At 37.6% G+C, this 26500-nt stretch overlaps 1 protein-coding gene and 1 long non-coding RNA gene across 2 annotated transcripts; one reads left to right on the top strand and one right to left on the bottom strand.

The window, feature by feature from the left end:
- Positions 1-619: 619 nt before the first annotated feature.
- Positions 620-12283, top strand: LOC121381210. The gene is made up of 5 exons (XM_041510409.1): positions 620-1030; positions 7453-7605; positions 8841-8918; positions 9544-9708; positions 11066-12283. The coding sequence occupies exons 1-5, from the start codon at positions 832-834 to the stop codon at positions 11101-11103; spliced, it is 633 nt and encodes a 210-aa protein (XP_041366343.1). The 5' UTR covers positions 620-831; the 3' UTR covers positions 11104-12283.
- On the bottom strand, positions 11460-23966 carry LOC121381211. Its single transcript, XR_005959062.1, has 3 exons — positions 23910-23966; positions 16117-16364; positions 11460-11595 (listed from the first exon to the last, which is right to left on the bottom strand). It is a non-coding gene; the product is annotated as an uncharacterized LOC121381211 (long non-coding RNA).
- Between the last annotated feature and the right edge of the window lie 2534 nt (positions 23967-26500).

The raw sequence follows: 26500 nt of genomic DNA, 5'->3' as shown, positions 1-26500 counted from the left end.
AAATTCATGTGTTTAATAACGTATACATAATAGCATATATAAACACGTTTCACTGTTACCAGGTTACCTATAAAATCGTTTGTGAAATATTAACAGTAGCTGAACATTGCGTCATTGCTATCTGGCAACGTTCCAAAATGTTATGGGATTTACCCACTGCACTGTGACTCTGTCATATTGACGTAGTCTTAATATAGGTTGCACTATACCAATTAATTTCCGGCTGGGTCGATAGAGAAGTTAACACCACAAGTCCTGTGATTGGTTATAAATGTGTGTTGGTTGTACAAAAAATTAGTTTCATCTGGGCTAAAAATGTATGCAATTTTATTTGATGTAGTACCACCGTGTCAAGTAGCCTTGTGCTTGGAACATGTATGGGGTACCTGTAAAAAAAAAAAGTACTCAAATTTTGTCCGAAACTAGGGGTGTTGTAGAAACATCTGGTTATACCGAAAATGAGCCATGAAAGGTACCATTTTCTGCAGTTAATACTTTGAGGTAGGGGTTGTAGTACTGATATTTATGGGTCACAGTTTGTTTGATATATTGCATATAGTGTTTTTAAACACAAACGTTAACATGGTCGCCTATGGGATTTTAATTGGTATAGTCCAATCTTAAACTACCCGCGTGACCATTGTGTGAGTCATCCTTTTATTATTGCAACATAACTTCGGACTGCTAGTGTATATATATAACACGCAATAGTCAAAACAACTTTTGAGATGACGAGAACACCCAGACGAGACCGTTGTCACCAGCTTAAAGTTGTTCAGTTTTCGTCCACCCGTTTTCTGATTGCTCTGACACACCTTGAACACTACGAAGATGGCTAAGTGTGTCACCGAGTCATTACAACGCGTTACGGGTTTGTTGTTGTTGTTCGCGGCGCTGGTGTATGGAATAAAGCCATGCAGACCGGGCACCTACTGGGACCATGGGACCAACAAGTGCGACCCATGTAGTTTAATCTGTCACATGGCCGAGAGGCAAGGAACTCTGGACGAGTGTGAAACGAAGTGTCCAGGTAGGCTTGAATTTCCTGAAAGTATCACATTTTTTTCAATCGGTTACCAACAGAAACTAAAAATAAAATAAATAATTGGCAATCAGGGATCAATATTTTGATTTACTGTAACGCAGCTTCTATTACTACAGTCCCAACTGCGTTAGCTCCAACTCCGTTCAATTTGTTTTTCCCGGCAGGTTCGCGTAACGAATCGGATTGTTGTCCCGGTTTCCTTGTTAAGGGTTTTTTTTTCATAGGTTCTAAATTTAACAATAAGTAACTTTAAAAAAAACCAAAATTTACAAAAAACCATTAATTTTCCTAAGTTGTTTTTGTTTATTTTAAAATTCCAAACATCCACCACCGTAAAAGCATAGGAAATAAGTTCAATTAATTATCCAAACGAACGTTTTACAAGCCAAGTTAGGCACTTTTACGGAAGAAAAGAATTTAAAAGTGCAAAGTGGCTTCCTGGTTTTTCAGTTGGGAATAAAGGAAACAGAACGTTTATTTACAAGACAATCCTCCCGTTTTAAGGCAAATTTAACCTTTTTTACAAAATTTTTTCCGCCTTCATTGACTTAAGCACGGTCACAGAAAATTTTGTCGGGTTAAAATTACTCCCCGGAACGATCGGGCCCGATTTTGGGAAGTTCCTTACTCAAATTAAGGCGAATTTAGTCCAGGACCGCCAAACCAATTTACGGATTTAGATTTCTGGTTAAGTTCTTAAAAAAAACCTTGGGATCGTGGGGTGTTTTATTTTATGCAAAGGCCCAACTCAGGAAACATTTTGTTTAAAAATACAATTGGGTTTTTCCGAGGGTTTTGAAGAAAGATTCTTTACTGTTGTAAGTTATGCGCAAATGGTTTAATAAAAAACCGGGTTGCTGTTGCAACCATTAAAAACCGCGAAGATTTTATAGACGAATAAGGGCCACTTAAAAAATCGAAAATTTAGGATGCCGGGGGGTAACTAAACCAGCAAAACAAGAAACTGCTTCCCCAAAACAAACATTTTTTTTTAAAATTAAAAGGGTTTTTTAACCAGGAAAAAAAGAATTTTTAAGACCTCAAGACAAAAAAACCTTTGGATGAAAACTTTAGAATCCACATCCCCCGGAAACCGTACTTTTCCTTAGGGCCCCCCAAGGCTTTTAACATTTCCCACCAGGAAAGCAAACCGGTTTGAACTGATTGTGGTTGCAAAAAACCACATTTGATGGGTTTCCACCTCAGGGGAATAAACCGACCGGGCTAAAAACCCCATTAAAGCATGTTCTTTCTTTTAAGAATATATCCAATTTTTTAAACACTTAAAAATTATTTACAAGTCTTTTTGTAAATAATACCCCATACGGGTTCAACTTATTTGACCCTAGGATTAATTTTCTGTTGGGGGTGTAAACATTATTCAAATATCTTTTAAATGGGAAATAAAGGGTAAACAAGAATGTAATTTTCCCCTACAACCCAAAAAAAAACAATTTCCCAAGGGCTAAAGATTCCCAAAATTTTTTAAAGCTAAAATTTTAAGGTAAGATTTGTAAGGGATTTAAAAGGGGTTTTGGGGGGGGGGGGGGATTGGGGCATCCTTCCCTTTAAAATTTAAATTTTGGATGAAAAAATTTTTTTTAACCGGCACCAACCAATTTTTTTCGGTTTTTCGAAACATATTAAACCACAATTTTAAGGAAACCCGTTTGGATCGGGTTTTTCTTCCTTTTTATTTGGTTCCCACAGGCAGTAAACCCAGGTTTGTTAAACCATTTATGGTCAGGGTTTAATGGGTTTCATACCATTGGTTTTGGGTGCAATCATGGTTTACCCGGATTTGGTTTTAAAAAATAAACCTGCGGATAATGTACTACCCAACCTTAAAAAGGGGCCCAAATGCCCCGGGCCGAATTTTGGGATTGTTAAAAATTATTAATGTAACCAAATAATTCCCTTTATTCCCAAAACTTTTATCAAAAACGAAAAATTTAGACACCACAGACAAAAGGAAAATTACCATGGCTTTGGCAAATTGAATACTGTTTAGAGAAAACCCGTATTTTCCCCTTAGCGGCTTTAAAATGACTTTCCCCCAAAAGGACCCAAATACACAAATTTTGATATACAGTTTGTGGTTGTAAACGGAAAACCCAATTGGCCAACAGGGGAATGTTTTAAAGCCCCCATTAGCGGGTTACTATGGGACCAATAGCGGGGGGGGGGTGTCGAACCATATTTTATCAACCACCCAAAATAAACCGTAAAAATTAAAACGTAAAAAATACTTTAACCTCAGGGGAAGGTTTCTTGGGCTTCCCAAAATTTTTTCCCCCCCCCCCAAAAATAATTAAAAAAAAAAATTTAAAATGTTTGGGGGGGGGGGGGTAGCCCCCCCTCCCTTGAAAAATTTCCATTGTAAGAGTTGGTTAAGCCACAACCTTAAATCGAGCCGAGATTATAAACAAAGTTTTGGGGAAAAGGCCAAAACAGTACCTTGGATTAGCAAGCAAGGGTTTTTTATTTTTAAAACGGGCCGGTTCCAATTTTTGTTCCTTGGTTCGCCACTTCATGGGCTACTCTTTTAGATTAGCAGCAAGGGATCTTTTATATGCACCATCCCACAGACAGGGTAGTACATACCACGGCCTTTGATATACCAGTCGTGGTGCACTGGCTGGAACGAGAAATAGCCCAATGGGCCCACCGACGGGGATCGATCCCACACCGATCGCGCATCGAGCCAGCGCTGAACCAATGGGGCTACGTCCCGCTCCCAGAAAATGGCTAATTGAAAACTGGCATGACTTAAATTAGATTCATGGCCGATAGGCTCTGGGAGGCAGTCCCAAACATTTTGTTTTGAAATAATTAAGATAATTAAGGTGATTTAGTCCCGTCCCCCACTCCCATGAAAAACTATACATTGTGAAGGAGTCATTAACTAAATGTAATTGTGACGCTTAAAGGTAATATCGCCCTCAATCATATATTATCAATGTGTAATGCAAAATTCACACATAACTAATTTCATTTTAGTTTGTTTTCTTTATCGACACCTCTAGAGCATAACTGGTATATTAATCATCATCTTCTGGGTGTCAAACATTTGGTAAGTCTTGAGAGGAAACCCGCTACATTATTCCATCAGTAGCAAAGGATCTTTTATATGCCATTTCCCACAGACAGGACAGCACATACCAAGACCTTTGATATACCAGTTGTGATTAACTAGTACTTAAACTAGTTCAATCTAGCATTTTTATAAGCGCACAATAAATACATTTTTTTGTTTTATCAGATACTTTGTTCATAATTACAGGCCTCGGTGGCGTCGTGGCAGGCCATCGGTCTACAGACTGGTAGGTACTGGGTTCGGATCCCAGTCGAGGCATGGGATTTTTAATCGAGATACCGACTCCAAACCCTGAGTGAGTGCTCCGCAAGGCTCAATGGGTAGGTGTAAACCACTTACACCGACCAGTGATCCATAACTGGTTCAACAAAGGCCATGGTTTGTGCTATCCTGCCTGTGGGAAGCGCAAATAAAGATCCCTTGCTGCCTGTCGTAAAAGAGTAGCCTATGTGGCGACAGCGGGTTTCCTCTAAAAAAAACAGTGTCAGAATGACCATATGTTTGACGTCCAATAGCCGATGATAAGATAAAAAATCAATGTGCTCTAGCGGCGTCGTTAAATAAAACAAACTTTTTTTTTCTTTTTTTTTCATAATCGTATACTTCCAATATGGCCGCCAAAGCACATTCAAATAGAAATTTTGACCTATATTGGCGTATACGTGTTTGTTCAATGATACTGGACTTGAAACGTACATTTTAAAACAACCTTCTTTCTATGACAATTCATGGAACTGATTAAATGCAGGGGCGTAGCGTAATCTGGACCGGGGGGGGGGGGGGGGTGTCGAATATTTACCAAGTGGACCGTTTTCTATTTTGTTTTTGCACCACCAGAAACTCCATATGTATAAACCTGTATGTTTTAGTTCTGAAAGCGGATCATTTGCTTCAGCGGGGGGGGGGGGGGGGGGGGGGGGGGGGGGGTTCGTCCTACGCCCCTGACATGTATTTTTTAAAACTGTGTTATAATTCAAAGAATGTTTTTTTTTTACTATTTGCTTCCTGTCAAAACTTACTTCAGCCATTCAATAGACGGTTAAAATAAATAATATAATTAACGCTTAATCAGAGGCTGATAATGGTGTAAGACTGATTACTACATCATCATTTGTAACAAAATTGTCTACTAGTTTAATTAAATAATAATAATAATAATAAAATTAAAAGAAAACAAAAACAAAAACCTAAACTTGCCAAAGATGGATGGAAAAAGAAAGAAAGAAATGTTTTATTTAACAACGCACTCAACACATTTTATTTACGGTTATATGGCGTCAGATATATGGTTACAGACCACACAGATATTGAGAGAGGAAACCCGCTGTCGCCACTTCATGGGCTACTCTTTTCGATTAGTAGCAAGGGATCTTTTATATGTACCATTCCACAAACAGGATAGTACATACCACGGCCTTTGTTACACCAATTGTGGAGCACTGGCTGGAGCGAGAAATAGCCCAATGGGTCCACCGACGGGAATCGATCCTAAACCGACTGCGCATCAAGCGAACGCTTTACCACTGGGCTACGTCCCGCCCCTTGTGTCCGATAAAACAAGGAATTTATTTATTGTATGGAATAGCTTCCTCATCTCCAAATAGTATGTAAACAACTTCAAAATCCCGGAAACAAAATTGTCTTTTCAGACGTATTTTGGCGGCCATATTGGAATTAATCAAAAGAAGGAAGTGTTGGATCAAACTAGGATTTTTATTAAATATAGCTTTCTCATCCACCCAAAACCATTTTTATTGTTTGAACGGTTCAAAAATGTTCTCTAGATTCTATCATATTGTTAAGTTAAAACGCTAATTAGACATTATTTCCCCATGGAGGATTTTGGTGGATTTTTAATATGTTGTTTTAGGGATGTCCCTTAAATTAGTTGTGAAGAAAACAATCTACTGGAATTTGTTTTGCGTTATGCCTCAAAATCACTTAGATTGACTAGACTATATGGCGAATGTGCCAACTGCATTTGTACGTGACAGGGGGCGAGACGTAGACCAGTGGTACAGCGCTCGCTTGATGCGCGGTCAGTGGGCCCATTGCGCTATTTCTATATATAATGTTTATACATACATACATACATATACACACACATATGTATGTGTGTATGTATGTACACGTGTGTGTGTGTGTATATATATATATATATATATATATATATATATATATATATATATATATATATATGTGTGTGTGTGTGTTCTAAACAAATTTAGACAACAAAACTATAGAAATGGGGGTGGGACGTAGCCCACTGGTAAAGCGCCCGCTTGATGCGCGGTTGTTCTGGGATCGATCCCCGTCGGTGGGCCCATTGGGCTATTTCTCGTTCCAACCAGTGCACCACGACTGGCATATCAAAGGCCGTGGTATGTGCTATTCTGTCTATGGGATGGTGCATATAAAAGATCCCTTGCTGCTAATCGAAAAGAGTAGCCCATGAAGTGGCGACAGCGGGTTTCCTCTCTCAATATCTGTGTGGTCCGTAACCATATGTCTGACGCCATGTAACCGTAAATAAAATGTGTTGAGTACGTCGTTAAATAAAATAATTCCTTCCTTCCTTGTACGTGACAATCTTAGATTAGTAATATCGGCGTACGGGCTTCCTTTTTTGGGGTGGGGGGGGGGGGGGGGTTGGGGGCAGACTAATATTTGCCCGAATTAAGCAAAAATGCCCGAATCTAGATAACAACATTTATTCATATTAGCAGTACTGCCAAAGAGCTGTATAGTGTTCCAAAGGAACCACGACGCATTTTTACATGGATTACAACTAATATTGTGGGTAGAATGATGGAGATGGAAATACATGGTGAAAAGAATTCAGACCAGCTTCTTTTGTCCGAATATCTCTATCGTTTTTGTCGGAAATTGAAGATTGTTTCCAGCACTGGTTTCTCGTACGTTTATGGAGAGAAAAGCTAACACAAATCGAAGAATGGTGCATTGGCGGAAGATAAATTGGACAGAGGCACAGAGAGATCTGGATCGAATATGAACCCTGCAGACCCTTTTGTTTATATTTTTCCTGGACACTAATATGAATATCCTAATATTACACTGTACAACATTATTTTAGTCTTGGCAGGGAGGTGCGTCGGAATCACCACAAGCTTACACCCTTAGATGACGCATTTTGAATAAATAAATGTTTTAAAATAATGCTCGAAATGGCAGGTTTAAAATTATGTCAAATACATTTTGTGTGTGTGTGTGTATATATATATATATATATTATATATATATATATATTTTTTTTTTTTTTTTATTTTTTTTTCATTTTTTTTTTCGACAGACTATGGCCGGATTGGGGAACAAGCTTCGCCAAAGCAATGTAAGAAAGATTGGTACTTCGACAAACATGTAGCAAAGTGTGCATCATGTGGAGTTCTGTGCTACAAACCGAACATACAGGACACTGTTGACGAGTGTAACAGTAAATGTCCAGGTAAGCGAGACGCGAAGAGAAAGCAATTGAGACCTTGGTGATAAAATAATCGAGACCTGCCTTTTGACAATTTGTTTATAATGTTTCCTTTGAGCAGTTTCTGAATTTATTTAATATTGCTTATTTTTATTTAGGTATGTACATACACAAACATAGGTGTAGGAAGCGGGGGAGGGGTATGTGCCCCCCACTTTCTTGATCTAGTAGCACTGGCCTCGGTGGCGTTGTGGTTAGGCCATCGGTCTACAGGCTGGTAGGTACTGGGTTCGGATCGCAGTCGAGGCATGGGATTTTTAATCCAGATACCGACTCCAAACCCTGAGTGAGTGCTCCGCAAGGCTCAATGGGTAGGTGTAAACCACTTGCACCGACCAGTGATCCATAACTGGTTCAACAAAGGCCATGGTTTGTGCTATCCTGCCTGTGGGAAGCGCAAATAAAGATCCCTTGCTGCCTGTCGTAAAAGAGTAGCCTATGTGGCGACAGCGGGTTTCCTCTAAAAAAAACAGTGTCAGAATGACCATATGTTTGACGTCCAATAGCCGATGATAAGATAAAAAAATCAATGTGCTCTAGTGGCGTGGTTAAATAAAACAAACTTTACTTTACTTTGATCCAGTAGCAGCAACGATGGTTTGGCACCTTCCTACGCCATTGCACAAAGTACTTACTATATAGGTTAAGATAAACAAAACAAAAATTTGAGAAAGTTTTGAACCAGAAGTCAGTCATATACTCCCTTGACACAATTAAGCTGACATTAAGGCCTACGTAAACGCAGGTTCTTGGACATTTTACAGGTGGTAATCGCCTAATTAAAAAAAAGAAAGATCTGGGGTGGGTAGAATTAGATGTATACATTTATATGTTCCAGGATCAACCCACATTTAAAACTTACCTGATGCGTTCATTTTGTTTTTTCAAAGCCGATTTAAAATGGTGCAGAATTATATAAACAATATTTCGAAAAAAATCATACGCAACCTCGACCCCTTAAGTAGCTTCAGACCTTCCTTTATCAATATTTCATCTTTTATATTTGTTTAACTTTATTTTCGGTGTATTTAAATACTCTTGTTGTTGATGTTGGTGTGGACAAATGTTAATGTTGAGGTTTATTCATTATAGAAGAAACATAAGAAAAAAAAAGAAGAACCCCCCCCCCCCCCCCCCAACTTTTAAAATTAATTCAATGGAAATATATGTAATTATAATAATAATAATTATTATTTTAGGATTTTTGACGAAAGAATTGCCCGATTTGGAAGGACAGGAAGTGGTAGAACCGGAAATGCTAACACACAAAGAACCAGGTAAATTGATATAATGGTTGCAAGAAAACAAAGGTTTAATCAGATACAACTCTAGTTAGTCATTGGCAATAACGGATCCATCTATGTCTATGTAGCCAGTACAGGTGCGGTGCGGTGAACTGGGATAAAGACACTGCTCTGGGGGTTTTCAACAACCATTTATATTTGCCTGTTGCCCCAAAACACAACTCTTAGACAATATCATGGATCCCCAACCCACCCAGCCAATATAAACTCCTGGCTACGATCACTGTGTGTAGAGGGTTTCGGAAATGTAATTTATTTTATTTCTTGGGAGGGTTATCAGCGATCTGAAAATTGTGCCTGTAGTCTGAAATAAAGTTTGATTACTGTTATTGTCTATATATTTTATATTAAAAAATATATGAAGATATTTTTTCAGACAAAACCAAAACGCGCTGTCTCTCTCTGTCTCTTTCTGTATCTCCTCTTCTCCCCCCCCCCCCTCTCTCTCTCTCTCTCCCCCTCCCCCTCCCCCCTCTCTCTCTCCCCCTCCCCCCCCCTCTCTCTCTCTCTCTCTCTCTCTCTCTCTCAACGGTGATAACTCCTGTATGTCTATGTAGTAGATATAATCTACATTTCCATCCATATTTTGTGTTTTCAGCAAAGATGACCCCGCTGGATATCACCATAATCATCGTTGTGAGTGGTACTATAATTGTGATCGCGGTTGTGCTGGTTGTAAAATGGCTGAAAAGGCGTCGAGCAAATAACATCGATGAAAAACGTCCAACTCAAGTCGTGGACAACACAATGGACTCCGGACAGGGTAAAACTTGGAAATCTGTTTTTTAAATTACATTTTATAAAATCATACATGCATACATAGTGTGGGTTGCCCATATCCCCCTCCCCCCCAAAAAAAAAAAAAAATTATACGGGTTGGCCCTCCAATATAAAATCCGGGCTACGCCAGTGGTCGCAGTATTTGATGTATTCTGTTATCTAGGAACAAGAATCCTATCTGGATAAAACTGTACATATAAGCACTTTCCAACGTGTTGACAATTCATTTGGAAATGTAACTCAACTGATTAATATCTTTAAACTTATAACCAAACGACGCCGATTAACTTTTCTTATACTTTTATATATGAGAAAAGTATTAGAATAAAAATTTACAGTAAGTAAATACACCAAAATCATTAAAAAAAAGTAATTATTAGTGTAGACTAGATGGGTTTTTTTTCCATTTTGTTTTATTTCTTTCACCTCATTAAAGGTGCTATGTCAAAGTTGAAACTAGAATATTTTGTTATTTTCAGATTTATTTGTAATAAATAACTAAACAATGGCGTAGAAAGCGAGGTGGGGTGGGGTGGGGTGGGGGTGCAAGGGGGCATGTGCTTCCCACTTGTAGCACCAGCGATGGTTTTTATATATTTGTGTGTGTGCTCCCCCCCCCCCCCCCCCCCCCCTGGCACCTTCCTACAAATAATCGATCCCACGCATAATTTTTCCATAATTAACTCTAGAATAATAATTTTATACGGTGTTCACTGGACGACAAGAGTGGTTTTCTAAATAATTTGTGGCTAAATATAGCCCTGCTTCCATCTTGGTTTCTTTTGTCAGTTGACCACAAATAATTCTGGATAAACTAATTGCGTTGAATGTACATGTATACGCATAAAGAAGTGACGTCACTAGTTAATGTGTGTGACACACTCAAGATTACACCTTTAATTTTATTTATTTTTACTAGTAAATGGAATTATTTAGTTGTAATTTTTTATAGGCATGTAGCTGAAGATATAAACTTTATTTTAAAGCAAAAAGTAATAAATATTTTTGGCGAGAACCGCCATTATTTCAACTTTGGCATAGCATCTTTAATTCATATTTCTCGCTCCAGCCAGTGCACCATGACTGGTACATCAAAGGCTGTGGTATGTGCTATCCTGTCTATGGGATGGTGCATATAAAAGATCCCTTGCTGCTAATCGAAAATAGTAGCCCATGAAGTGGCGACAGCGAATTTCGTACTCAATATCTGTGTGGTCCTTCACCATATGTCTGACGCCATATAACCGTAAATAAAATGTGTTGAGTGCGTCGTTAAATAAAACATTTCATTCTTTCTTTAATTCATTTCACTAATTCAGTTCATTTATTTTTTATTTCAGAACACGAACTGCTTAGATATGCTCTAGTAGAGGTGTAGATTAAAGACTTTCACCAGTGGAAAAATGGAGTTTATAACCAATGCATCAGTTACTGGCGGCATGTAGTGAAACGTTGCTGGTAGCAGGAATAGTGTCTGTACCCAATGCATCAGTTACCGGCGGGATGTGGGGAAACGTTGTTGGTAGCAGGAATAGTGTCCATACACAATGCTTCAGTTACGGGCGGCATGTAGTGAAACGTTGCTGGTAGCAGGAATAGTGTCCATACACAATGCTTCAGTTGTGGGTGGAATATAGGGAAAACGTTGTTGGTAACAAAGCAGTACCTACGTACCCAATGCTCGAGATCCAGACATTAAGTTGTCATGAAATGGATTTTTTCAAGGGGTTCAGCACATCGTATTTCTATGGAAATGTAGTCGAGGAAGACAACGCGCAAACGATGCGAATGTTCGGCAGAACAGAGTTGAACTTTATTTACTTTCGTGGCCACCATTCAAAGACATCAGAGAGAGACGTATCGGCGTCATCTACAATATATATGCAATACATTATTTAAAATGTACGATGCTGACGTACGCCTCAGGCGCGTGTGTATAGGGCCGGGGTGGGGTAAGGTAGTTGGACCCAACTTGCTTTAAGCTAATTTTCTTTTTTAATGTATTTTCCAGGGGAGCATGACCCACCTCGTCATAAAAAGTCACTTGCCAGTCACCCCCCCCCCCCCCCCCCCGCACACTTTCCTGTACTTATCCACGGCAGACGTCAGCATCGTAAGTTCTCCTGTTGATTCACGCGCCAATTTGAATATTAATCAATATTGTTGTAAAGGCAGCACAAACACATATTTTACTTATTTTGAATACCATATCAATATGGTGATACAAAAAGAAAAACAAGAAGTAGGCCTATTTTATTTCAGAATCATCTGTCCACACCATCGCTAGATACGGCCCTCGGTTATTATTAGTTTTCTAGTCATGCATAACCGTCTTGATACAATGTTGAGTATTGGTGCCATTCGATTGTTGTTCGTCAGATATTTATCAAACTTTCAAGTTTTTGTGACCAGATGCTTTCCAAAAATATTTAAAGTAAATTTAAAAAATATTTATTCCCAGAAAAAACAACAATACAAAACCAAGCTACAAACAACAACGAAACGTATATGAATAGTCATACAATAGATCTGTGATGTAATATACCAATCTAATAATTGAGGATTTTTGGGGTGTTTTTTTGTCATTCGTTTGTTTTTGTTTCATTCAAAGGCTTTTGTAGTTTGGTAGGCTGGTATATCAAAGGCCGTGGTATGTGTTATCCTGTCTGTGGGATAGTGCATATAAAAGATCCCTTGTTGCTAATCGAAAAGAGTAGCCCATGAAGTGACGACAGCGGGTTTCCTCTCTATATCTGTGTGGTCCTTAACCAAATGTCTGACGCCATATAACCGTAAATAAAATGTGTTGAGTGGCGTCATTAAATAAAACATTTCCTTTCCTTTCCTATATCTATCTTTACCTATATTTATATCTATATCTACATCTATATTCATCCATCTATATACATGTTTCGGTGATACGAAATTTAATGTAGAAAGGACCTCGTTGGTCAACACGACTTCATGAGAATCAGAGGGGATTCATGTTGGTGGCTATGTGCAGCTTTCAGGTCATCTTTGACACCTGGCGCTTCAGAATCTCAGTAGGACGACATGTTGAACGCAGGCTAATTCGTGCATCACTTCTAAACAGGGCCTTGACTGTAACATATATATGTATTTATGTGTGTACACACACACACACGCACGCACGCATATGGAAAGTGCCAGCAATGAGGTGGAGGGAGTGGGGTGGGATATAAGGATGGGTGAGTGGAAGGGCAATACATATACATGTATAATCTTCAGAGTTTGGGAGGGACGTAGGCCTATTCTTCTAGCCCTTCCAATCACTAGAACTAAACTGATAAATGTTCAATTATGATGTAGCAGGGGAGATAACTTATGTGACTGTCTAATCTCCAAGCTCCATTTCTGTAGTTTTGTTGTCTAAATTTGTTTAGAACACACACACACACACACATGATGTATACATACATACATACATATATATATATATATATATATATATATATATATATATATATATATATGTGTGTGTGTGTGTGTGTGTGTGTGTGTGTGTATAAACATGTACATTTTACATATATCCGCATGTACATGATTTAATTTTTGATAGATATTAATCTTCCAGGGGAAAAAAGGCTGCATATATTGACTTTTTTTTTTTTTTTTTTTTTTTTTTGTCCCCCACAAAAATCTATTTTTTCGACATTTTTCAATTTGATATCATGTATATAATTCATTTCTTAAATGTTCGATATTTGACAACAATTTTTTTCACTTTTCATTTACAAAAAACAATTCACAATAGATTCCCATATGTGTATTGACGATCACTGAACAAATAGATGAAAATGTAACAAAACCAAATGAAGCACAATCCAATAAGTAATAAATCAGTAACAAAAGCATGAACAAAACTAACAGAAGAAAACAAAACAGGATGGAAACTAACATAAATCAATAATCGGAACATAACAACATAATCCAGTATGCATAAACTAATAAATAATACACTAATCAGTACAAAAAACACATGAACAAACTTATAAATCAATAAGCAGAACAAAACACATGAACAATACTTGTAAATCAATAAGCAGAACAAAACACAGGAACAAACTTATAAATCAATAAGCAGAACAAAAAACATGAACAAAACTTATAAATCAATAAGCAGAACAAAACACATGAACAAAACTTATAAATCAATAAGCAGAACAAAACACAGGAACAAACTTAAAAATCAATAAGCAGAACAAAACACAGGAACAAACTTATAAATCAATAAGCAGAACAAAACACATGAACAAACTTATAAATCAATAAGCAGAACAAAACACATGAACAATACTTATAAATCAATAAGCAGAACAAAACACATGAACAATACTTATAAATCAATAAGCAGAACAAAACAGGAACAATACTTATAAATCAATAAGCAGAACAAAACACAGGAACAATACTTATAAATCAATAAGCAGAACAACACAGGAACAAAACTTATAAATCAATAAGCAGAACAAAACACATGACAAATACTTATAAATCAATAAGCAGAACAAAACACAGGAATAAACTTATCAATCAATAAGCAGAACAAAACACATGAACAATACTTATAAATCAATAAGCAGAACAAAACACAGGAACAAACTTATAAATCAATAAGCAGAACAAAACAAATGAACAATACTTATAAATCAATAAGCAGAACAAAACACAAGAACAGTACTTATAAATCAATAAGCAGAACAAGACACAGGAACAAACTTATAAATCAATAAGCAGAACAAAACACAGGAACAAACTTATAAATCAATAAGCAGAACAAAACACATGAACAATACTTATAAATCAATAAGCAGAACAAAACACAGGAACAATACTTATAAATCAATAAGCAGAACAAGACACAGGAACAAACTTATAAATCAATAAGCAGAAAAAGACACAGGAACAAACTTATAAATCAATAAGCAGAACAAAACACATGAACAATACTTATAAATCAATAAGCAGAACAAAACACAGGAACAATACTTATAAATCAGTAAGCAGAACAAGACACAGGAACAAACTTATAAATCAATAAGCAGAACAAAACACATGAACAAACTTATAAATCAATAAGCAGAACAAAACACATGAACAATACTTATAAACTTATAAATCAATAAGCAGAACAAAACACAGGAACAAAACTTATAAATCAATAAGCAGAACAAAACACAGGAACAATACTTATAAATCAATAAGCAGAACAAAACACAGGAACAAACTTATAAATCAATAAGCAGAACAAAACACAGGAACAAACTTATAAATCAATAAAGAGAACAAAACACAGGAACAATACTTATAAATCAATAAGCAGAACAAAACACAGGAACAATACTTATAAATCAATAAGCAGAACAAAACACATGAACAAACTTATAAATAAATAAGCAGAACAAAACACATGAACAATACTTATAAATCAATAAGCAGAACAAAACACATGAACAAACTTATAAATAAATAAGCAGAACAAAACACATGAACAAACTTATAAATCAATAAGCAGAACAAAACACAGGAACACTACTTATAAATCAATAAGCAGAACAAAACACATGAACAAACTTATAAAGCAATAAGCAGAACAAAACAGAGGAACAATACTTATAAATCAATAAGCAGAACAAAACACAGTAACAATACTTATAAATCAATAAGCAGAACAAAACACAGGAACAATACTTATAAATCAATAAGCAGAACAAAACACAGGAACAAACTTATAAATCAATAAGCAGAACAAAACACAGGAACAAAACTTACAGAACAAAATAAAACAGTATAAAAACTAACATAGATCAATAATTGGAACATAACAGAACATAATCCAATAAGCATAAAGCATCAAATAATATACAAATCAGTAACAAAAGCATGAACAAAACTTATAGAGCAAAACAAAACAAAACAGAATGAAAAATAACATAAATAAACAAGAACAAAACAGAATATAATCCAATATGCATAAACAAATAAATCACACACAAATCAGCAACACAAACATAAACAGAACTTACAGCACAGAACAAAACAGGATGACAAATAACATAACTTATGATAACTCAATAATCAGAACAAAACAGGACGTAATCCAGTAATAAATAATACACAAATCAGTAACAAAGACATGAACAAAACTTACAGAACAAAATAAAACAGAATGAAAAATAACTTAACTTATGATAAGTCAATAATCAGAACAAAACAGAACATAATCCAGTATGCATAAACCAATATATAATAAACAAATCAACAACAAAAGACAGGAACAAAACTTACAGAACAAAACAAAACAGAATGAAAAATAACATAACTCAATAATCAGAACAAAACAGAACATAATCCAATATGCATAACTTACTTAGTTAATCCTCTTCGTGTGCGGTCACACATATGGCCGACACCAAAGAACGCCAATGTTGTCTGTCCGTTGCAAACCTCGTCACCTGGCTCCAACTCCACCCAAGAGCCTTCATCTCCCGCTCCACCGATCTTCTCCAGGTCTCGTTGGGTTTCCCCCTCATTCTCTTGCCACCAGGGGTCCTGCGCATGGCCACTCTTGGGATGGATGTCAGTGGCATTCTGCAGACGTGTCCAATCCATTTCCATCTGCGGCGTTTAACAGCGTTAAACCAACAAATAATACACAAGTCAGTAAAAAAACTTACAGAACGAACCAAAACTAACAATCTATGACAAGTCAATACTCAGAATAAAACAGAATATACACCAATAAATAAAACACAAATCAGTATGAAAAAGAAACAGAACTTACAGAAAAGAACAGAACAAAACAGGACGAAAATAACATAAAACATACATCAGAACAAAAGAGAACATAATGCAATACACGTCAACCAATAAATAATACACAAATCAGTATCAAAAGCATAAACAGAACTTACAGAAAAGAACAGAACAAAACAGGATGAAAATAACATAAAACAATAATCAAAACAAAAGAGAACATAATCCAATACACATCAACCAATAAATAATACACAAATCAGTAACGAAAGACATGAACACAATTTACAGAACAAAACAAAACAAAACAAAATGAAAAACAACATAACTTATGACAAGTCAATAATCAGAACATAACAGAACATAATCCAATATGCGTAAACAAATAAATAATATACACATCAGTAACAAAATGTACAGAACAAAACAAGAATGAAAGATAACAATCAATAGTCAGAACATAATTCAATAAATCAATAAAACAAAACGGAACATAATTCAATAGGCATAAACCAATAAATAATACCAAAATTAGTATCAAAAGCAGGAACAAAACTGACAAAGCAAAACGAAACAGGATAAAAAATAACATAAATCAATAATCAGAACGAACCAGAACAGTCTAATACGTATAAACCAATAAATAATACACAAATCAGTAACAAAACCAGAACCAGATAAACCAAAACAGGATAAAAATAATATAAATCAATAATCAGAACAAAACAGGACATAATCCAGTACACATAAACCAATAAATAATACAAAAATCAGTAACAAAAACATGAACAAAATTTACAGAGCAAAACAAAACAAAACAGGATGAAAAATAACATAAGCTATGATAGGTCAATAATCAGAACGAACCAGAACATAATCCAATATGCATAAACCAATAAATAATACACAACTCAGCAACAAAAGCATAAAGAGAACATACAGAACAGAACAAAACAAAACATAATGAAAATAACATAAATCAATAAACAGAAAAATAACCTAAGCTATGATAAGTCAATAATCAGAACAAAACAGAACATAATCCAATAAGCATAAACCAATAAATAAAACACAAATCAGTATCAAAAGCAAAACCAGAACTTACAGACCAGAAGAGAACAAAACAGGATGAAAAATAACATAAGTCAATAATCAAAACAAAACACAACATAATCCAACACATATAAACAAAAAATAACACACAAATCAGAAACAAATCATGAACAAAAAACCCCAGGGTAAATCCCCCCATTCCCCCCCCCCCACCAAAAAAAAGAACAACCCCAAAAACCCCCCACAAAAAACCCCCAACAAAAACAAAAACAACAACAACAACAACATAACCAATTAAACACAACAGTCTACTAGGACAAAACAACTTGAAACAAAATAAGAAATCAGTAATGTGAACAGAACATAAAGACAAAACAGGATGATAACAAAAATTAATATTAAACATAGAAAAGAACAAAACAAAACGTTTCACGACAAAAAGGCAAAGTAAAACAAAACAACGAATAGAAATACAAAATCAAGCAGAGAAAGCTAAAATAATTAGAACAGAATAGAGAAAACTGTAAATAGTGTATAGCCATGATGATGATGATGATCATCATCAGCAGCTGCATCGTCATCATCGTCGTTATCATCATAATCATCATCATCATCATAACATCTTCTTTGTTTTCACTGTATAGTAATACCAACATATTTACTAAATATAACTGAACAGACGAAACAACACAGAATCTAGTACATATAACGATAAACCAACAAAGGTAAAATAGCATCAACCCACCTCATCCCGCCAAACCAATAGCACCAAGGTATTAGTATACAGTTAGCTCCCTTGTGTACCCGTGCGCGCAAAGAGTTCGCCAGTCGGATTTGCACAGATCCATGTTTGAAGGCTAATTATTTGGAATAGGTAGCAAAATATTATGCTTAGTAATAGCTAAGGAGTTATGGGGTTTTTTAAAAATGATAATTGGTTTGTAACCAGCAGTGCAAACGCTTTAGCTGTAACTGATACACCGGGATTTTCTTATGACAAAATTGGGGCGCGATCATTTTGGGTAATTTTTAAATTTCTGATTTTGTGAAAAATTTAATAGCTAAACCTTTATTGAAATGAAGTTTTTTGGTAAGGTTTGAGGCAAAGTTTCCATAAAATATATGTGTGATATCCGCCAACTCCCGCTTGGGTATGGTTTGTATGGGTGTTAACATTGCGAAAAATGCACCCAAAATCATGCAGTTTGGACACATTATGATGAAAGTAACACAAATATTTAACTACAAATAGTTAAAATATGTCCTCTTTATAATTATGTCCCTTTTTGTAATTTCCTTGAGACTACAAACCCCTGTATCTTTGTTTAGTTTTTAAACCATAGGTGGGCATATAGGATGCCGTGGGCTGGTATGCATAAATCTCAGCTAAAGATTCACAGATAACTGGTCTGCTCCCCAACAACAAATCTATTGTCTATAAAAGTTTAAAAAGTTAAAGTTTGTTTTCTTTAACAACACCGCAAAAAAAGAAGTTTTCTTTAACGACACCACTAGAGCACGGTGATTTATTAATCATCGGCTATCGATGTCAAACATTTAATAATTTTGATATATAGTCTTAGAGAGGAAACCCGCCACATTTTTTCATTAGTAGCAAGGGATCTTTTATATACACCATCCCACAGACAGGATAGCACACACCACGGCCTTTGATAAACCAGTCGTGGTGCACTGACTGGAACGAGAAATATCTCAATGGGCCCACCGACAGAGATCGATCCCAAACCGACCGCTCATCAAGTGAGAGCTTTACCACTCACAGGGGATAACCGCATGCGGGTAATTGTAGTTACTCGCATCCAAGATGGCGAAGGACACACATGGTGAGTATTAATCAATGTGAATTTCCGCATGGTTTCTAAGCATGGCATTCACATTTTAATAGAGCGTATCGACAGTTGGTTTAGGATGAATATATTTTGAATCGATACCCTAAGGACAAGTTGATAATGAAATCACAAAGTTAAAAATGATGAAGGTAACTTCGAAGCAATGATGAGCGTAACTGTAGGACGAGAGTAACTGCTGTAGTTGTCTCTTCATAATTAATTATTGCCATGTGCGTCTAGAAACAATTAGTAAACAAATTTATTCTTATGTTTTCCTATTAATTTTCTTATTCATAGTATTACATGTGCTATTTGTGTGATACATACCCGCCCGAGCCAACACATACACCATCAAAATGCACTGTGAATAACAGGGGTCGAATTAAAAAATTTGTGAGGCACGGCAAACATTAGGGCACTAAGGCAAGTTGGAGGGGAACCAAGGCAAGTTGGAGGGGCACCAAGGCAAACATTTCCTTCAATCAAAAGAGGGGCACGAAGGCAACTTACTATCTATCAAGTTTCTCAGACAAAAATATTTCACCATATGACCTATGCAATTTGTTGGATATGGATGCCTTGATATGTGTGTGGTTGTCATGCATTTGTACTGACTGGACAATAACTCGAATGTCTTCTGGTCCTAGCCCGAGGTCATGGCCAACGCGCTCTGCAATTCCACATCTAATAACTATATCAACTGGCAAAACTTTAATTGAAGCACTCATACCTAAAAACGTTGGACAGCTTCGCACATTTGGGCAATTCGATGTTGAACAACTAAATACGTAACAATATCAAGCGTACGTGCGTGTGGGATTTGGTATGTATTGGCAGTATAATTTAATTATAATTTTGGTATTATCTGCTATTAAATTTTCATTTGGGATAATTGTCCTTTCATCTGAGTTGAAGTTAATTTCTTTCAGAGTTTGGGTAGTATGTCGGACTATTTTAATCAAGTTAATACAAGAAAACTATAAAGACACAAAGCTATCTATATTATATTTTTACAGAATAGAGTATGACATTACCGTCGATACGAGTCATTTCGTCTTAGGTTCAAATTAAAGTAATCAATCACCCAATTTTGATTTATTTGTGACTTGAACGGCATTCTGCATTGAACAGTTACCCTCATCCAGCCCTAACAGATACCCACATCCTCACGATGTTAACACGTCCAGTTACCAACATCACACGCGATTTTTAATGTCCGTTATCTAATTCCCAAATACTATTTTTTTTAAACGTATGATTCAAAAATGCATATATTTGATATATTTCATGAAGTCTCTTTATATGGATATCTAAAACATTCCCTCTAAGAATGGAAATTCACATCGATTAACTGGGGCGTAGCGTCAGCTGGACCTGGGGGGGGGGGGGGGGGGGTCGAATATGAACCAAGTGGACCTTTTCTATTTTGTTTTTGCACCAACCTGTATGTTTTAGTTCTGAAAGCGGACCATTTGCTTCAGCGGGGGGGGGGGGGGGGGTTGTCCGAACCCCCCAGCCTACGCCCCTGATTAATCCTCACCATGTGCGTCCGCCGCTATCTTGCGATTATCCCCCTGTGACCACTGGGCAGGCCCGTAGCCAGGATTTTGAGGGCACAAAGCAATTTTGAGGTTCAATTTTGCGTTAACAAATATTGAAAAAAGGGTCACAAGTAGGGAGGGGGGGGGGGGCGTCGTGGGGTGTGTGTGTCGGGCCTGCTGGGCTACGTCCCGCCCCTCGACACCACGAGGGCATATTGATTTAATAATCATCGGCCATTGGATGTCAAACATGTAATACATTTGACATATAATGTTAGAGAGGAAACCCGCTAATTTTTTCCATTAGTAGCATGAGATCTTTTATATGCACCATACCACAGACATAACAGCACATACCATGACCTTTGATATACCAGTCATAGTGCACTGGCTGGAATGAGAAATATCCCAGTTTTCTAGCTAGGAACGACACCACTAGAAGACATTGATTAATTAATCATCGGCTATTGGATTTTGGTAATTTGGTAATTCTGGCACTTAGTCATCAGTGGAAACCGACTACATTTTTCCTAATGCAGCAAGGGATCTTTTAAATGCAGGCCCGTAGCATGGTGGACATTATTGGGGGGGGGGGGGGGGGGGGATTGAACGAGCGAATTATTTGGGGGGTCCGGGGGGGCATGATTCAAAGGTTATTTGCCCGTTACTGTAACTTTCGCTGTTAATCTCGATCAATTAGTCTCGCTACGACTTTTACATTCAGTCGAGATGTAAAGGTTATAAAAAAAAACACCCTAAAAACAGCCAAACTCATTGGGGGCCCGGGCCCCCCTGGCCACCTCCCTGCTACGGGCCTGAAATACACTTTCCCCCAAACAGAAAAACACATACCACGCCTTTGACCAGTTGTGATGCACTGGTTGGAACGAGAAAAAACCCAATCAGCTGAATGGATCTACCGAGGTGGTTCGATCCTGCGACGCAGTTCGATCCTGCGACGCATGCACCTCGGACGAGCACTCAAACGACTGAGCTAAATCCCTCAAATACGGGTATTTGGGATTGTACCACGCTTTGGTGTCGGTACCTTTGATTTTACCCGTGGTGTATCCCATAGTTAAGACCACGGGCGTGTCTAACCTACATTTAATAGCGATTGCTGAATGGCTGAAGAAAGTTACGCCTACAGGTCACATATAGTTCAGCAGGAAGTAAATTAGAACATTGTTTTAAAACAATCTAATTAAAATTAGCTCCACTATTACATGTGGATCTAAAGACAGCCAGTTGGAGCTCATGTCCACCAATCAAAACCTTACTTGCAGAATCTTGCGGAGCACTCACTCAGGGTTTGGAGTCGATATCTGGATTAAAAATCCCATGCCTCGACTGGGATCCGAACCCAGTACCTACCAGCCTGTAGACCGATGGCCTGCCACGACGCCACCGAGGCCGGTCATGACATGTAATAGTGGAGCTAATTTTAATTAGATTGGTTTTAAAAGTAACACTTTCACTAACAGTAATAAAGATACAATATAAATATGTAAAAATTAAATAATTATTTTCTTTAACCCCCCCCCCCCCCAAAAAAAAAAGCCCCCAAAAACCTAAAATTAAATATTAATAAATAGTTTCACTTCATTTTCCATTACATTACTAATCAGCTGCAACATTTAAAAAGGGCACCTTCAGTATTGGGGAAGTTAGCAGCGTTAAAAAGGACGTTTATAGCAAGGGCTACGGAGCACGGGCACCCACTTTTCCCTGTTACTGTGTTCAGACACTTGAAATGGCGTGTTTTAACACCTGAAATTCAAAATGTTCTCGGGGAAGCATGTCCCCACCCCCACCTCCCCGAAAGTTCGGGCCCACAAATACAGACATTCGGCCCATCCCCGCCTCCATTTTCAAATATACTCCGTGCCCCCCCCCCCCCCCCCCCACCACCAACTACCTGTTGCTTTATAACACGACTCATAAGACAGTGTCACTGTAGGTATTCTGCCCACGTATGCGTAGACTACCCATAATATAAAATCACGGCCAAGCTATAGTGCAAAGGTTCACCAACATATATATTATCTACATGATAACATGCGGATCTAGGGGGTGGGGCAGGGGCCCGCCCGCTTAAATTTTGCGATAGCTATAATTTTATTATATATTAATTTTCATTTTTGTTTTTACGATCCCCCTCCAAACCTCCCCCAGTTTTCATGGCATTCCACCTCATGTCACTGCCTCCCCCCAATGGATTTTCTGGGTCCGCCACTGGATAATTATCAAGTTGAGCAAGATATTACGTTCCCCACCAAAAACAAAACAATAAATGCATTGTATTCACCTGCTAAAAATTTAATTTTTTCCCAGACATTTCAAATTTGAAGGAGGGGTTACGCAGCACTCTCTCTTTGTATCCGCGCCTGGAATGTCATCTAAGTCATCATCTTAATGGATTAGTATTCCCGACATGTTTCCCCATATAGGCTAATCGAAACAAGTAGCCCAAGGCGGACCCAATAAATTGCAAAAACCCACATTTGCTACGTCCGTACGAAGCAAGGTGAAATGTTCCCGCTAAAATTAAATTAGAAAACTTCTTCACGACCATAGTGACGTCATGGGGGCAAAGTACAAGGTAGACACCTTATCCATCACTCGATATTCGTCTAGTTTGACCACGGCTATTGCGGCCGTTGAGTGACGGGCGTAATAGATCTCGGGCTACGCCACACCATCGATCACTAGGCCTACACCCGTCACTCGACGGCCGCAATAGCCGTGGTCTACCTAGAAGAATCTGTCATAAAAGAATGATGTAACTATAACTTGTATTAGATGCTTTTAGGCCGTTTAAAACAAGTCTGAACCCAACTTACTTATCGCATCATGCAACGTCATATAGGGGCATAGTACAGATCAGTTACCTCATAAACCCATCCCATGATGATCAAGGATTAATATGTAATGTTAAAAATAAATATTTAAAAAAAACTTACCAAAGTTTGAAATGTTTCCTTCTGAACAGAAACTTACGTCGACCTAGCGACCATGTGACATCATAATAGTGATGACGTCAACATAAATCGGCGATAACCAGTGAAAACGTGTTCAATAGGACTTCAAAGTAGCCGAATGAAAACTCCGCATTACTGATTTGTATTTTATATATATATATATATATATATATATATATATATATATATATATATATATATATATATATATATATATATATATATATATATAAAAGGAAGCCTTGGTAGGGGCAGGGACACTGCCCTCCAACGCTGAAAATAATATATTGTCCTCCCAGCTGAAGTCGATTTAATGTATTACAGACTTCAACCATCCAATTGTTGTCCTTTTCGACAGCTATCAGTGGCGTAGCGAAGGAGGCGGGGCACAGGATCCACCCCCCAACTCTTCTCTCTTTTTTTAAACTATATTAAATTTTATAAAATCATACATACATACAACATACATACATACATACATATATACATACATAGTGTGGTTTGCCCCCCCCACCCACCCTAAAATCCTGACTACTTCAGTGTGTGGCATCCGATCAAGGATTAGAATTTTTATATTTAAAGAAAACAACATTATAACCAAAACTTACCAAACTTTGAAAATCGTCCTTCTGAAAAGAAACTTAACGTCGGCCTAGCAACCATTTGACATCATAACAGTAATGACGTCAACATAACTCGGAGGTAAAAAAAAAAAAAAGTGTTCAGGCGCGCAGAAACGAGTGGGGAAAGGGGCACAACCTTGTGTGTGTGTGTGTGTGTGTGTGTGTGTGTGTGTGTGTGTGTGTGTGTGTGTGTGTGTGTGTGTGTATGTGTGTGTGTGTGTTATTAGGGCACAAGCCATATTTTTTATCTTTATTTATTTAAAGTAGACCATTTTTGTCCTCGAGCATGGGAAGGGGACAGGGCCACTGCGCTCCAAATCTTAATTAAAACAAAACAATGCCCTGACACGCCTGTTTGAAAGTCAAATTACTGACTCCAACTCAGTTACTGTCATCTTCCGATGTCTATATGGTGAAGAAAAAAAAAAAAAAAAAAAAAAAAAAAAAAAAAAAAAAAAAAAGCCCCCCCCCCCCCCCCATTTAAGGAAAACAAAAATGTATTTAATACGTAATTTTAGTTCTCAAAAATTTTCTGTTAGTCAAAAACAAGTTACAATGGCTACAAACTCAGTTTGACAGTCCCTTTAACCGAAACTAAGGTTTAACCACAAGTTTGAACTATTGTTTTTGTTGATATAAGTTAACCATTGTGCGTACTGCTTAACTTAAACTTTTTTTTAAAATCACAAATCATTTTACTTAGGGTATCTACTATTTATAATAATAAAGCTAATTAAAATGTATTATTGTGATATTGTATTTACTACAGCTGCTCCGTATATTTATTGTGTGTGTGTGTGTGTGTGTGTGTGTGTGTCCATCGGCTATTTTGTGTGTTGTGTGTGTGTGGTGTGGTGTGGTATGGTGTGTAAGTGTATGTGTTCGTGTGTGTGTGTGTGTGTGTGTGTGTGTGTGTGGTGTATGTCCATGGGCTATTTCGTGTGTGGTGTGGTGCGATGTGTGGTGTGGTGTATAAGTAGTGTGTGTGTGTGTGTGGTGGCGTATTTGTGGGTATGTTCATGTGCTATTTCGTGTGTGTTATGTGTATACATGTGTGTGTGTGTGTGGTGCGACGTGGTGTGTGTGTGTGTGTGTGTGTGTGTGTGTGTGCGTGTGGTGTATGTCCATGGGCTATTTCGTGTGTGTTATGTGTATGTGTGGTGCGGTGCGTGTGTGTGTGTGTGTCAGGTCAGGTCAGGTCATAGGGCTTTACGTGCACATTCAGAGCAAGCTGTTGTAACGCACGCCTGTCCTGGGCACAAGAGCCGGCTCCTCCATCCAGGACAGGAAAGGTGGGGGGAGGGGGAGAGGAGGGACCGCCTGCACTGACAGGTGCAAGAGTGCACCAGCAGCCCGACCGTGGTCGGTAGCAGGCGGAGGCGGGGGTTGATGGTGCTATTAAATTTGGAATGGAGCAAAGTATATACTACTCAAAAGAATTTAAGGGTCAAAAATTTATAACCAAATAACTTTCAGAGTGTATTAGATTGATGATGTAAACTACACCAAAATTTTTATTTATTGTTCCATATTTACAAAAAAACACAAATAAACGTCACTGTATACAAGAAAGTCACATGACATGCTGTCAAAGTTGAAGGTTGTCAAACATGGATTTTACACATTAGAACATTCGTTTAATAGTGTGTGAATCCACCCCTGGCGCGAATACACTCGACACATCGTTGCCTCATGCTGTTGATCAGACGTCTGAAGAACTCTTGGGATATGGCCTGCCACTCTGCCATAAGAAGTTGACCCAGATCATGAAGGTTGGCCGGAGGGGCATGGTTATCCCGAACTCTCCTGCCTAATTCGTCCCAGGCGTTCTCTATTGGGGCCAAGTCAGGCGAATATGCTGGCCAATCCATCCTGGCGATACCTTGTTGTCTGAGAAAGTCCGTTACCACCCTGGCGCGGTGGGGTCTGGAATTGTCATCCTGCAGAACT

Source organism: Gigantopelta aegis, chromosome 9 (genome assembly GCF_016097555.1).
Source record: "Gigantopelta aegis isolate Gae_Host chromosome 9, Gae_host_genome, whole genome shotgun sequence".
Lineage (NCBI taxonomy): Eukaryota > Metazoa > Mollusca > Gastropoda > Neomphalida > Peltospiridae > Gigantopelta > Gigantopelta aegis.
The sequence above is the reverse complement of the archived record's forward strand: the minus strand, read 5'-3'. Positions and strand labels throughout refer to the sequence as shown.

Coding starts and splice junctions, on each gene's coding strand:
- LOC121381210 (XM_041510409.1), top strand. CDS start 832: ATGGCTAAGTGTGTCACCGAGTCATTACAACGCGTTACGGGTTTGTTG. Junction 7,606..8,840: donor GTGTAACAGTAAATGTCCAG/GTAAGCGAGACG, acceptor TTATTATTTTAG/GATTTTTGACGAAAGAATTG. Junction 8,919..9,543: donor GCTAACACACAAAGAACCAG/GTAAATTGATAT, acceptor TTGTGTTTTCAG/CAAAGATGACCCCGCTGGAT.